Source organism: Babylonia areolata, chromosome 7, assembly GCF_041734735.1.
Source record: "Babylonia areolata isolate BAREFJ2019XMU chromosome 7, ASM4173473v1, whole genome shotgun sequence".
Taxonomy (NCBI): domain Eukaryota; kingdom Metazoa; phylum Mollusca; class Gastropoda; order Neogastropoda; family Buccinidae; genus Babylonia; species Babylonia areolata.
The window spans coordinates 31,593,449-31,605,948 of NC_134882.1; the positions used below are offsets into that span (position 1 = coordinate 31,593,449).

At 44.6% G+C, this 12,500-nt stretch overlaps 1 protein-coding gene across 1 annotated transcript in view; it reads left to right on the top strand.

Annotated features, from left to right (window-relative positions):
• The window catches only part of LOC143283963 (extracellular matrix protein 3-like), a 290,875-nt gene that overhangs the window by 241,920 nt on the left and 36,455 nt on the right, over window positions 1-12,500 (top strand). Inside the window, 1 exon segment of the mRNA XM_076590437.1 lies at window positions 1-112. This exon segment is cut by the window's left edge and continues 86 nt beyond it. Coding sequence (XP_076446552.1) covers window positions 1-112 — 112 coding nt within the window.

Here is a 12,500-nt window from a genome sequence, read left to right on the forward strand (position 1 = left end):
GTGAGCCACCAGTCCCAGGTCCGCTGCTACACACGCCAAGACTCTGCCACGGTGGACAGCGACTACCTGGAGAGGCCCGACACCAACGCCTCCCTCATCGTCTTCAGTCCAGGTGAGACCGAGATTCAGATTCAGATTCAGATTCAGATTCAGATGGTTTATTCATTTTAGGCCTAGGCCCCTCATGAAGGGGAAAGTGAACAGACAATAATCATATCATTTAAGACAAAAAAAAAGATCAAAACAATGCAGCTATGGATATATCAGGTTAATCAGGAACATTAATTAAGAAGTGAGAATTTCCCTGTAGGTGAGACAGAGACAGAGACAGAGAGAGAATGAATGAATGTCTAATGCATTTCGGTCATGGGCCCGTATACATATATTGGGATTTGGGGGGTTAGGGTTAACAAGCAATGAACGAAAGATACAAAACCAATAGACAGCAAACAGAACTCACCAAATGACATCAGTTTCACTTACACAACGTGAATCAATTCTGTATAAGGTAAACACGAGAAGATAGCTAGCAGACAGTATCACTTTAACTCACTCAGTACGGCCAGTCCTCTCTTTTTCCTCTACACAGACCCCTCGGATGTCCAGTGGGTGTCTGAATGACCCAACCTTTAGCTTCCGTCGTCAGAATTGTAGTATTCTTTGTCAACATTCACCTCTTCAGTATAAGAGCCTTCCGCTTGCAATATTTTGATGATGGAAATTGGGGTGAAACGCTGTTAACGTCGTCTCTTTCGCCGTTCGTATGGAGAGAGGTAATCTGTAGTCAGGGTAGAGTCCCTTATACTCTTTCATTTTCGTGTTATCTCAGAAATAACCTTATTAACCTTTGGTTAAAAACCAACAAATTCCAACAAATTAAGACAGACAGAGACAGAGAGAGAGAGAGATGATGATGATGATGATGATGATTTTTATTGAAGAAACACATAAGGTTGATTTCAATGGGGAGTTGGGGAATAGGTCATTCAGCGTTAAAAAAAAGAAAAGAAAAAAGAAATCATTTTCAAGTAGACAGACATTGTCATGAAGCGTAGCAAAGGACAATTCACACTAACAACACGAGTATCAGAATGGAATGCTGCGATGCAAATTGGAAAGCCAACTTCAGCGTGTACGCTCAGAGCGCAATTTAAAAACTCCATACAGAAAGCGAGAAAGCTTTGACACGGGTCTCGTCGTCATCAGCTCCCATCAGTGCAGGTAAATTATGAGTCTCGGACTCAACCGGAAAGAACTCGTTGCGTAAAGTTACTTAAGTTGAACAGACAAACAAAACATGGTTTTCATCTTCGAAGAGAGAGAGAGAGAGAGAGTGACACTGACACTGACACTGACACTGACATATTTTATTGTCCGTTTAGCATTAAAGACCTCTAGACAAGGGGGAATGACAATTGTTTTCATGAAATCAAAATTCCATTCTAATGATATCACACACACACACACACACACACACACACACACACACACACACACACACACGAACGAGCACACACACACACACACGCACACACACACACACACATACACACACACACGCACGCACGCACACGCACACACCAATGTCGTCTATCGGATCATTTTGAAATCGGTAGTTGGTTAATGATTTTTTTTACTCATATTCATTGCTTCTGCAATGAATTTTGCAACACTTTTAATTACAACTTCGCTGTTGCTGGATAGCAGGTTTACAATATTGTTATCGCTTGGACTGTCTTTAAGTATGTTTATTGCATTACAGTTTTTACGTTTGTCTGCATAGGCAGTCCACTGAAAAAAATGCATTTTCTTGATCATTTCCACATGATGGACAAATCAAATCGTTTGAAGAAGTTTCGCTTGAGTACCATCGCTCACAATTCTTCAGTCCGCTTACCCTCAGCCTGAATCGCACTAAGTTATCCCTGTGCAGAGAGAGAGAGAGAGAGAGAGAGAGAGAGAGAGAGAATACGGATACGAAATGTTTATTCAGATTTAGGTCTAAGCCCCTAACTGAAGGGGAAATCATATACAAAACACACAACCAAAATTACGAGAATACAGTGTCTAATATTTGTTCTTGATATGATTATTGTCATGAAAATTCATATTGATACTATATGATTTAAGTTACAGTTGAAAGAGAGAGAGAGAGAGAGAGAGAGAGAGAGAGAGAATACCTTATTCATTACAGTCCATAGCCCCTCATGAAGGGGTGTACATAAACATACAAGCACATCACAGGCATACCAAAATTTTATACACGCATATCAACGGTCAAGTTAAAGGAAGCTGTTGTTTAAATCATATCATAAAGACAATACAATATCTCTGAATTTAAATGCATTTTACGAGAAAATGGACAAATTCCGAACATCACTCTCTCTCTCTCTCTTATGGACGATACCAACTTACTGAATTTAAAGGCACATGTATTTTGGAGAGACAGACAGACAGACAGAGACGTGTTTCTTAATCTGTTTCTCTCTCTCTCTTCCTCTCTCTCTCTCTCTCTCTCTGTCTCTTCCTCTCTCTCCCCCCCTCTCTCTCTCCGTCTCTCAGTCACTTCCTCTCTTTTCTTTTCGTTTCATTCTCTCGCCCTCCCTTTCTTCCCCGCCCCTCCCCACTCAGCCCCACCCCCCACCCCCTCGCCCCCCGCATCCCGCCCCCGTTCTCTTTCACCCAACCAGTCCTCTCTCTCTCTACCTTCATCACTCCTTGCTCCTTCTCTTCCACCCCCCCCCCACCCCACCACCATCCACCCTTTGCCCCTCTTTCTCTCTCTCTCTCTCTCTCTCTCTCTCTCTCTCTCTCTCTCTCTCTCTCTCTCTCTTCTCTCTTCCTTCCTGTCACTATATAACGTTTCTTCCCGAGAGTTCAGGGTTGGGTTTTTTGTTTGTTTTATTTTTTTCTTTCCTCTTCGTCTTCTCAGTTCCTTCTCTTCCTGTCTGTGTACCCCCTCCGCCCCCTTCCGTACCCCTCCCCCTCCCCTCTTCTCCCCTCCCCCTGCCCTCCCTCCCCACCCCACCCCCCATCCCAACGCCCCCAAAGCCCCCCTCGGAAGTTTTTTTTGCCTGTGCTACTACTAAATCAATGATGTGTTCGTACCGACACCTTTGTCTGACCCTTCACTACGGCACCTGCAGCACCCGTTCCACGAATAAAACACAGACAGGAGGTGAGAGGAGAGAGAGAGAGAGAGAGAGAGGAGGGGGAGGAGGGAGAGGGGAGAGAGAGTGAGACAAAGACAGAGACCGAGACTGAGGGGCGGAGATAGAGAGGGGGGAGAGAGAGAGACAGAGATGGGAGAGAGAGGAGGGAGGGGAGAGAGAGGGGGGGGAGAGAGAGAGGGGAGAGAGAGAGAGAGACAGAGACATGGGGGCGGAGAGAGAGAGGGGAGAGAGAGACAGACAGAGATGGGAGAGAGAGGAGGGAGGGGAGAGAGAGAGAGGAGGGAGAGAGGGGGGAGAGAGAGGGGAGAGAGAGGGGGGAGAGAGAGGGGAGAGAGAGAGAGAGTGAGACAGAGACAGAGACATGGGGGCGGAGAGAGAGAGGGGAGAGAGAGAGAGACAGAGATGGGAGAGAGCGGAGGGAGGGGAGAGAGAGAGGGGGGGAGAGAGAGGGGGGGAGAGAGAGAGACAGACAGAGATCGAGACAGAGGGGCGGAGAGAGAGAGGGGAGAGAGAGAGGAGGGGAGAGACAGAGAGAGGGGAGAGACAGAGGGAGGAGAGAGAGAGGGGAGAGAGAGAGGAGGGGAGAGACAGAGAGAGGGGAGAGACAGAGAGAGGGGGGAGAGAGAGGGGGGGGAGAGAGAGAGACAGACAGAGATCGAGACAGAGGGGCGGAGAGAGAGAGGGGAGAGAGAGGGGGAGGGGAGAGAGAGACAGAGGGGCGGAGAGAGAGAGGGGAGAGAGAGGGGGAGGGGAGAGAGAGACAGAGGGGCGGAGAGAGAGAGGGGAGAGAGAGAGGAGGAGAGAGAGAGACAGAGATCGAGACAGAGGGGCGGAGAGAGAGATGGGAGAGAGAGGGGGAGGGGAGAGAGAGAGAGTAAGACAGAGACAGAGACCGAGACATTGGGGCGGAGAGAGAGAGTGAGACAGAGGCCGAGACAGAGGGGCGGAGAGAGAGAGGGGAGAGAGAGAGAGACAGAGACACAGAGAGAGGGGCGGAGAGAGAGAGAGAGAGACAGAGAGAGACAGAGAGAGAGGGGCGGAGAGAGTGAGGGGAGAGAGACAGACAGAGACAGAGACACACACAGAGTGAGGGGCGGAGAGAGAGAATGAGAGAGGGGGGGAGAGACAGACAGACAGACAGAGAGATGGGGGCGGATACAGAGAGAGACAGACAAACAGACAGACAGACACAGAGAGAGAGACAGAGAGGAGAGACAGACACAGAGAGAGGGGCGGAGAGAGTGAGGGGAGATAGAGACAGAGACAGAGACACACAGAGAGAGGGATGGAGAGAGCGGGCCAGCGAGAGACACATGACGGACAGGGACCGTGAATGACAACAGAAAGAGTGACAGAGAGACAGAGTGGAGGAGGAGGAGAGATAGAAGGACGGAGAGAGAAAGAGAGAGAGAGCGAGCGAACGAACGTGTATCAGTATCAGTATCAATAGCTCAAAGAGGCGTCACTGCGTTCGGTCAAATCCATATACGCTACACCACATCTGCCAAGCAGATGCCTGACCAGCAGCGTAACCCAACGCGCTTAGTCAGGCCTCGAGAAAAAAAAAGACGAAGAAATTTTTTTTTTTTTAATGAAAAAATAAAATAAAATAAAATAACAAAAATTGAAAAATAAATAAACAAATAAATTTTTAAAAAAATAAAATATAAAAAAAATTAAAAAAGAATAGATAAATATATAAAAATACTACTGCTATTAACAATAATATTTATAAGGCGCAAAATCTTGATGAAGTCAACTCTAAGCAAGCAAGCAAGCGCGCGCGCGCACACACACACACACACACACACACACAAAAGCGAACAAGAAAGAGAACGAACGAACGAACGAACGAATGCTTTATTCAGATAAGGCCAGAGCCCCTTACTGAAGGGGGATTCATTGATAAATGATGATGAGAAAATGACATGACACAGTAAATAGACAATTCAGATCAACCAAAAATTGTTAACACAATATCAACCCAAAATAGTTAACACAAATATTCAACAACATTCACGAGATAACTGTACGTAATCTCTTCAATGCTTTAACTCTCTCCATACGAACGGCGAAAGAGACGACGTTAACAGCGTTTCACCCCAGTTACCATCATCAAAATATTGCAAGCGGAAGGCTCTTATACTGAAGAGGTGAATGTTGACAAAGAATACCACAATTCTGACGACGGAAGCTAAAGTTTGGGTCATTCAGACACCCACTGGACATCCGAGGGGTCTGTGTAGAGGAGAAGAGAGGACTGGCCGTACTGAGTGAGTTAATGCGAGATATGGCTAAGTTATACAGAGTACACTCCTGTCATGAAGACATGAGTAAATTGAACCTAAAATTAGACGGATCTCTGTAATATTTCGGTTGAATAAGTTTTTGTCTAAGGTCACACAAAGCAGGGCAACATAACAACAAAAAAAAAATGTAATTCATTTTCTTTACCCAGACTGCATAAACGGCATGTATACATAGGTTCATTTAAAATGCTATACCTGAAAACTATGAGAAGCAATATTAGAAATACCAAATCTAAATTTTGTCAGTAGCACATTTTATATATCTGTTCAGTCCTAACTCAATGTATGGCTGAATCACATGCGATGCTTTAAAAAGTCTAAACTGTGCAAATCTATCACTGTCACTAGAGAGAGGGAGAGAGAGACAGACAGACGGACAGTGAATGACAACAGAAAGAAGTGAAAGAGGGACAGAGTGAGGGAGGATGAGAGATAGAAGGACGAAGAGAGAAAGAGAGGGAGAGAGAGAGAGAGAGCGAGTGAGAGACACACAGACGGACAGTGAATGACAACATAGAGAGTGAAAGAGAGACAGAGTGAAGGGGGATGAGAGATAGAAGGACGAAGAGAGAAAGGGGGGTGGAGAGAGAGAGAGAGAGAGAGAGTGGGCGAGCAAGAGAAGCGGACAGAGACAAAGACATAGTGGGGAATGACAGAAAAGAAGAATGGATAGACGAAGGGAGAAACACAGAGAGAGAGAGGGGGGGGAGGAGAGAGTGAGCGAGCGAGAGACAGAAGGACGGATAGAGACACAGGAGGAAAGACACCAACAACAACAAAAGTGAGAGAATTGAGGAGAGAGGAAGGGAGACTTCTTGCTAAGTCCGGGGGGGTGTATGTGAGCTTGGGAGAGGGTGTCAGGCTAGTGTGGGTGGGTGCGTGCGTGCGTGCGTGCGCGTATGTGTGTGTGTGAGCAGGTGTGTTTGTCTGTGGGGGTGTGGGGGGTGTGGTGGAGGAAGGGGCACATGCGCTCACGTGTCTATCTGTTTGCCTGTTTGTCTGTCTCTGTCTCTGTCTCTGTTTCTGTCTCTCTCTACGATGTCTTGCAACACCGAGAAGAACTCTTGGATACCCCGTAGAGACGTGTCTGTGAACACCCATCTACGTTGTGTGTGTGTGTGTGTGTGTGTGTGTGTGTGGAGTGATGGCCTAGAGGTAACGCGTCCACATAGGAAGCGAGAGAATCTGAGCGCGCTGGTTCGAATCACGGTTCAGCCGCCGATATTTTCTCCCCCTCCACTAGACCTTGAGTGGTGGTCTGGGCGCTATTCATTCGGATGAGACGAGGTCCCGTGTGTAGCATGCACTTAGCGCACGTAAAAGAACACACGGCAACAAAAGGGTTGTTCCTGGCAAAATTTTGAAGAAAAATCCACTTCGACAGGAAAAAACAAATAAAATTGCACGCAGGAAAAAAATACAAAAAACGGTGGCGCTGTAGCGTAGCGACGCGCTCTCTCTGGGGAGAGCAGCCCGAATTTCACACAGAGAAATCTGTTGTGATAAAAAGAAATGCAAATACAGATACAAATACAAATATAAAGGCCTAGCCCTGTACACTTCACCATTACTACCAGTACCTTTGTTATCCACCCCTCACCCCTCACCCCATCCTCCCTACAACACCAACTCCTCTCAATCCCCGTCTCCCTCACCCCCCACCACCGCACCCCCCCCCACCCCCCCACCCCCCACACACACACACACCTCCACCCCCCCGCTTCTCCTCTCTCTCAGTAACTTTTTATCTTTTCCAATTTGTGTCTGTCTGTCTGTCTAAGTTTGTCTCCATGTGTCCCTGTGTGTTTGTGTGTCAATATATCTGTTCGCGCTTTGTGTGTACGTGTGTGTACGCGCGCGCGCGCGTATGCGCGCGCGTATGTGTGTGTGTGTGTGTGTGTGCGTGCGCGTGTGTGCGTGTATGCGTGTGTGCATGCATATGTGTGTGCGCGTGCACGTGTGTGTGTGTGTGCGTGCGTGCGCGTGTGTGTGTATGTGTGTGTGCATGCATATGTGTGTGTGTGTGGCGCGCGCGCGTGTGTGTGTGTGTGTGCGCGTACGTGCGTGTGCATGTGCATGCATGTGTGTATGTGAGTTTGTTTTGTGTGTGTGTGTCTGTGTGTGTGCGCGCGTGCATGCTTGTGTGCATGTGTGTGTGTGTTTTGCGTGTGTGTGTGTATGAGTGCGTGCATACGTGTGTGTGTGTGTGTGTGTGTGTGTGTGTGTGTGTGTGTGTGTGCGTGCGTGCGTGTGTTATTTACGAGGCAGACCGACACGGGAGAGAGACGGCACATGTGTTGCGTGCTGTGACAGACGGCACACTGATAGAGATCCTAGCAGGCGTTGTAGGGGTGAGCATTCCAGTGTCTAATTGTGCAGGTCCTGGCCTAAAATCAGTGCCAGGCACTCTTCTCTGTGTGTGTGTGTGAGAGAGAGAGTGGGTGAGAGAGAGAGCGAGCGTGTGTGTGTGTGTGTGTGTGTGTGTGTGTGTGTGTGTGTGTGTGTGTGTGTGTGTGTGTGTGTGTGTGTGTGTGTGTGTGTGTGTGTGTGTGTGTGTGTGTGTACCTGCGCCAACAGACATGCGTTTGTGAGTGTGTGTTTACATTCAATTTGTTCCAGTTCCCCTAACTGGAAAGGTTAGAATAGAGGACATTGGCACATTATATACGCGCGCGCGCGCGCGCGTGTGTGTGTGTGTGTGTGTGTGTGTGTGTGTGAGAGAGAGAGAGAGAGGGGGGGGAGGGGTTGTTATTATACCCAGACTCAGTTTCATGTTCTGTTGAAACCATTCCAAGAATATTGTTTTCAGTTGCGCTTATTTTTAGGGAAGAATCGCCAAGAGAAGGCCAAGCAGCCGTCAGAACTGATGACACAATACTGCCAGTCAATACTTAGTGCTGCAGCCTTGGGGGTGGGGGTGGGGGTGGGGAGGTGTGTGTGTGTGTGGGGGGGGGGGGGGGGGTTGACATTTGGGGACTATCCCAACACCGACTGTCCTAAAACCCTCTTGGCCGAGAGAGTGGGGATGTTAAGTTGGGCAAAGCACTCTTCACTATAGTCAAATTCTGGCCCAGATAGTCGGGACAGCAGTAACCTCCCCTGCTGTTCTGATGGTCACAGTCGAACACGAGTGACTATCATATATATATATATATATATATATATATATATATATATACATACATATATATATATATATATATATATATATATATATATATATTACCGATCCTTTTTCATCTTTGACAATCGTTTAAAGAAATCATGCAAAAAAAATACTCTTAAAAAATAAAATGAAATTAAACGAAACAAAACCCTTTTCACAGAATCTGATAAAGAAAAAAAAAAGATAAATGCAACTCATATGACTCACATATTTCTGTTTGTATTTTGTATTTGTATTTGTATTTCTTTTTTATCACAACAGATTCCTCTGTGTGAAATTCGCGCTGCTCTCCCCAGGGAGAGCGCGTCGCTACACTACAGCGCCACCTTTTTGACTCACTTGTGTAAACAAAGTGAGTCTATGTTTTAACCTGGTGTTCGGTTGTCTGTGTGTGTGTGTGTGTGTGTGTCCGTGTGTCTCTGTGTCTGTGTGTCCGTGGTAAACTTTAACATTGACATTTTCTCTGCAAATACTTTGTCAGTTGACACCAAATTTGGCATAAAAATAGGAAAAATTCTTTCCAGTCATCTTGTTTAAAACAATATTGCACCTCTGGGATGGGCACAAAAAAATAAAAAAAATAAACCTAATTATATGCAAACTGCATTTACTGTTATATTTATATTTTTTGTATTCTCTAAACTTGGCACTTTGACCTCTTATTCTGACACAACAACAAGAGGAGTCATTATTATCATTTTTTGTTCAAACAGGAACTTCTTTTGCTAAGCATGGAATTTTTATTTATTTTGCAAACGTTTTGGTGCAGATAGTAAAGAAGGGAAATTACTCTGTAATTAATGCTAGGGGACTTAATTTATCACAAGTGAGTCTTGAAGGCCTAGCCTCTCTTGTTTTCTTTTTTTTTCCTGCGTGCAGTTTTATTTGTTTTTCCTATCGAAGTGGAATTTTCTACATAATTTTGTCACCCTTTTGCTGCTGTGGGTTCTTTTACGTGGGCTAAGTACATGCTGCACATGAGACCTCGGTTTATCATTTCATCCCAATGACTATATGATCTTAGTCCTAGGATCAAGATTACCGTCTCGATTATTATTATTATGTATGAACAGTTTGGAAGCAACTTTTGTTAAAACTGAGAACTGATACTGCAACGGTTTGCACTGAAAGGTCTGCTATGTTATGATCTGTTGAAGCAGTCAATTTGGGGATCTTGGTATTTTGGGTTTTTTTGGGGGTTTTTTGTCAGCATCACTTTTTTTCTTTTGCTTTTTTGTGTGTTTGTGTTCGTTTGCTGAACAACAACAACAATAAAGTCAAATACAAAGACAAGGAGAAGATAAAAGAGGTGGGTTCCATTGTGACAAAAATGTCAAACGATAACGACCACAGCTATTTAAAAAAAAAAAAAAAAAAAGAAGAAATAATGGCGAACAGACAGAAGTGAATCGAATTTCAGTCAGTGAGGAAGAATTGATGGGAGCACCGACCGCCGTGGCGAAGTGGTTAAGCGTCGCGGATTGAAAAACTGGGAGGACGCAGGTTCGAGCCCAATCAGAGATTTTTTTTTTTTTTTTCCAGGTCCTTGGTCCTTGGCGCAGAGTTGAGTGTACGATGAACTCAAACTGGACGACTGGTATTACACAGTCACGAGTTGTCCACTTCACGGATGCGATTTTTAGGAGTGTTGCTCAAATATTCTGAACAACACTGTTGGTCGCTCGCGCGAGTGAGTGAGTGAGTGAGTGTGTGTGTGTGTGTGTGTGTGTGTGTGTGTGTGTGTGTGTGTGTGTGTGTGTGTGTGTGTGTGTGTGTGTGTTTATCTTCAGTTTAACGTCTATTCACTATAAGTGTTTTTTAGACGGAAAGGAGTCAAGTAGTGGATAAAGGAAAGGGAGTGCATGTGAATATTAGTGTAAAAAAAGTGTTCATGTTATGTATCAGAGGGAAGGTAGATTATTATAAGAAAAAGTCTAAAGAGATTGTGGTGTGTATTGAATGAGATGTCATGGTGAGGGGGAGGGGGGGGGGGGGAGAGAATATGTATATGCATATCAACAAGTATTAACCTACAACAATGTAAATATAAATAACAACATTAATTAATTGTAATACATTAAAGGAGGATACCAACTGGACTGGAGTTTAAAATTTCTGAAAACATTCTAAGCAATGAGTAATCATTCAAAATCTTTTCAGTGGCTAATGAAATATTGGAAGAAAAGTCATCAATTACATCTTTTGGTGTGTGTGTGTGTGTGTGTGTGTTTTACTTTTGATTGTTGTTGTTGTTGTGGTTTTTTTTTCGTTTTGCTAACCCTCATCCTTCACAAACAGCAGACTTGAAGCCAGCTGCCACGATTGCCATTTTCAGCCATTTAACTTCCCCTCCTGAGTCACTGCGAAGGGGAAAATAGCATACATTCCTTCAAGCACACACACACACACACACACACACACACACACACACACACACACGGCTATTTGCGCAAACTTATTTTTAGAGTAATTCAAGCCCCCTCTAAAAAAAACAAAAACGAAAGTGGATAGAGGAAGGAAAGCGGAAACAGAGATAGCGAGAGAGAAGGGTTGACTTGTAAGGACAAATATGTTCAAGTATTGTTAAAACTCGAAAACGAAAAAACAACCAACTCTCTTGCACTGTTTATTGTCATTATTATTATTATTGATTTTCGATGAGAACTAGAATCATTGGCGATATTCCACTTTCCTGTTCTGTTTTCACATTTTACTGAATTATGTCAGTCTGAGTGTCAGTTTGACAGCTAACTCTTTTAAGTATTATATATATATGGATATATATATAGAGAGAGAGACAGACAGACAGACAGACAGACTGAGAAACAGACAGACAGACAGAGAGAGTCCCACGCTTCCTACCCCTCATTATTTTTCAGGAAAAGGATTTGGTTCTGTAGATTTACAATGCATTCCATTCTCTGCGATGTGTGTAGGACACGTTGACAAATCCGTGGATCTCCGAAGAAAAGGAAAAGGGTGAAATAAACTTCTTTTTTCTTTTTATTGAAAGAACCATAACAGAACTAAGATGGATAAAAAAAAAAACTATATTTAAAAAATTGTTAACCAAAAAAACAAAAGAAAAAAAACCCAACAACAACTAAAGATTAGGAGGGTTGGGGGTACAGAAATTTGTGTAGTGCTTTTGAATTAGCTACGTCAATTGCCATTGATCCATTTGATTGTGGACAATATATAGACACTCAAATAAGCGCACGCACCCCCAAACCCCCTCCCCACACCCCACACCCTACTTCTTCTCCGTGACATTAAAAGCTAAAGTGTGAAAGGTTCCTTCTAGAAGTACCAGCAGGTAATTCAGTTCGTTCAGTACTATCTGGTTGGTTCTCCCTGCAGTCACACACAACCAGACAGACATGACAGGGTGATTTCTCTCGACTCTGGTTTGTGTTGAACACTGCACTTCTGCCTCTGTTAACTCACTCAGTACGGCCAGTCCTCTCTTCTCCTCTACACACACCCCTCGGATGTCCAGTGGGTGTCTGAATGACCCAACCTTTAGCTTCCGTCGTCAGAATTGTGGTATTCTTTGTCAGCATTCACCTCTTCAGTATAAGAGCCTTCCGCTTGCAATATTTTGATGATGGTAATTGGGGTGAGACGCTGTTAACGTCGTCTCTTTCGCCGTTCGTATGGAGAGAGTTAACAACGTTGTGTGTTGTGTGGTTGTGCTTTCCTGTTTTTTTAATTAAAGGGACCTCAAGGGCATGAGAGGTATAATAACCCACTTGATTTATGTCAAGTTTAAAGTTTCAAGTTTTAATTATCCTTTCACTCCTACTGGAGTATGGAGGATTACTGCAAAATAATCTTTTCATGCCCAGAACA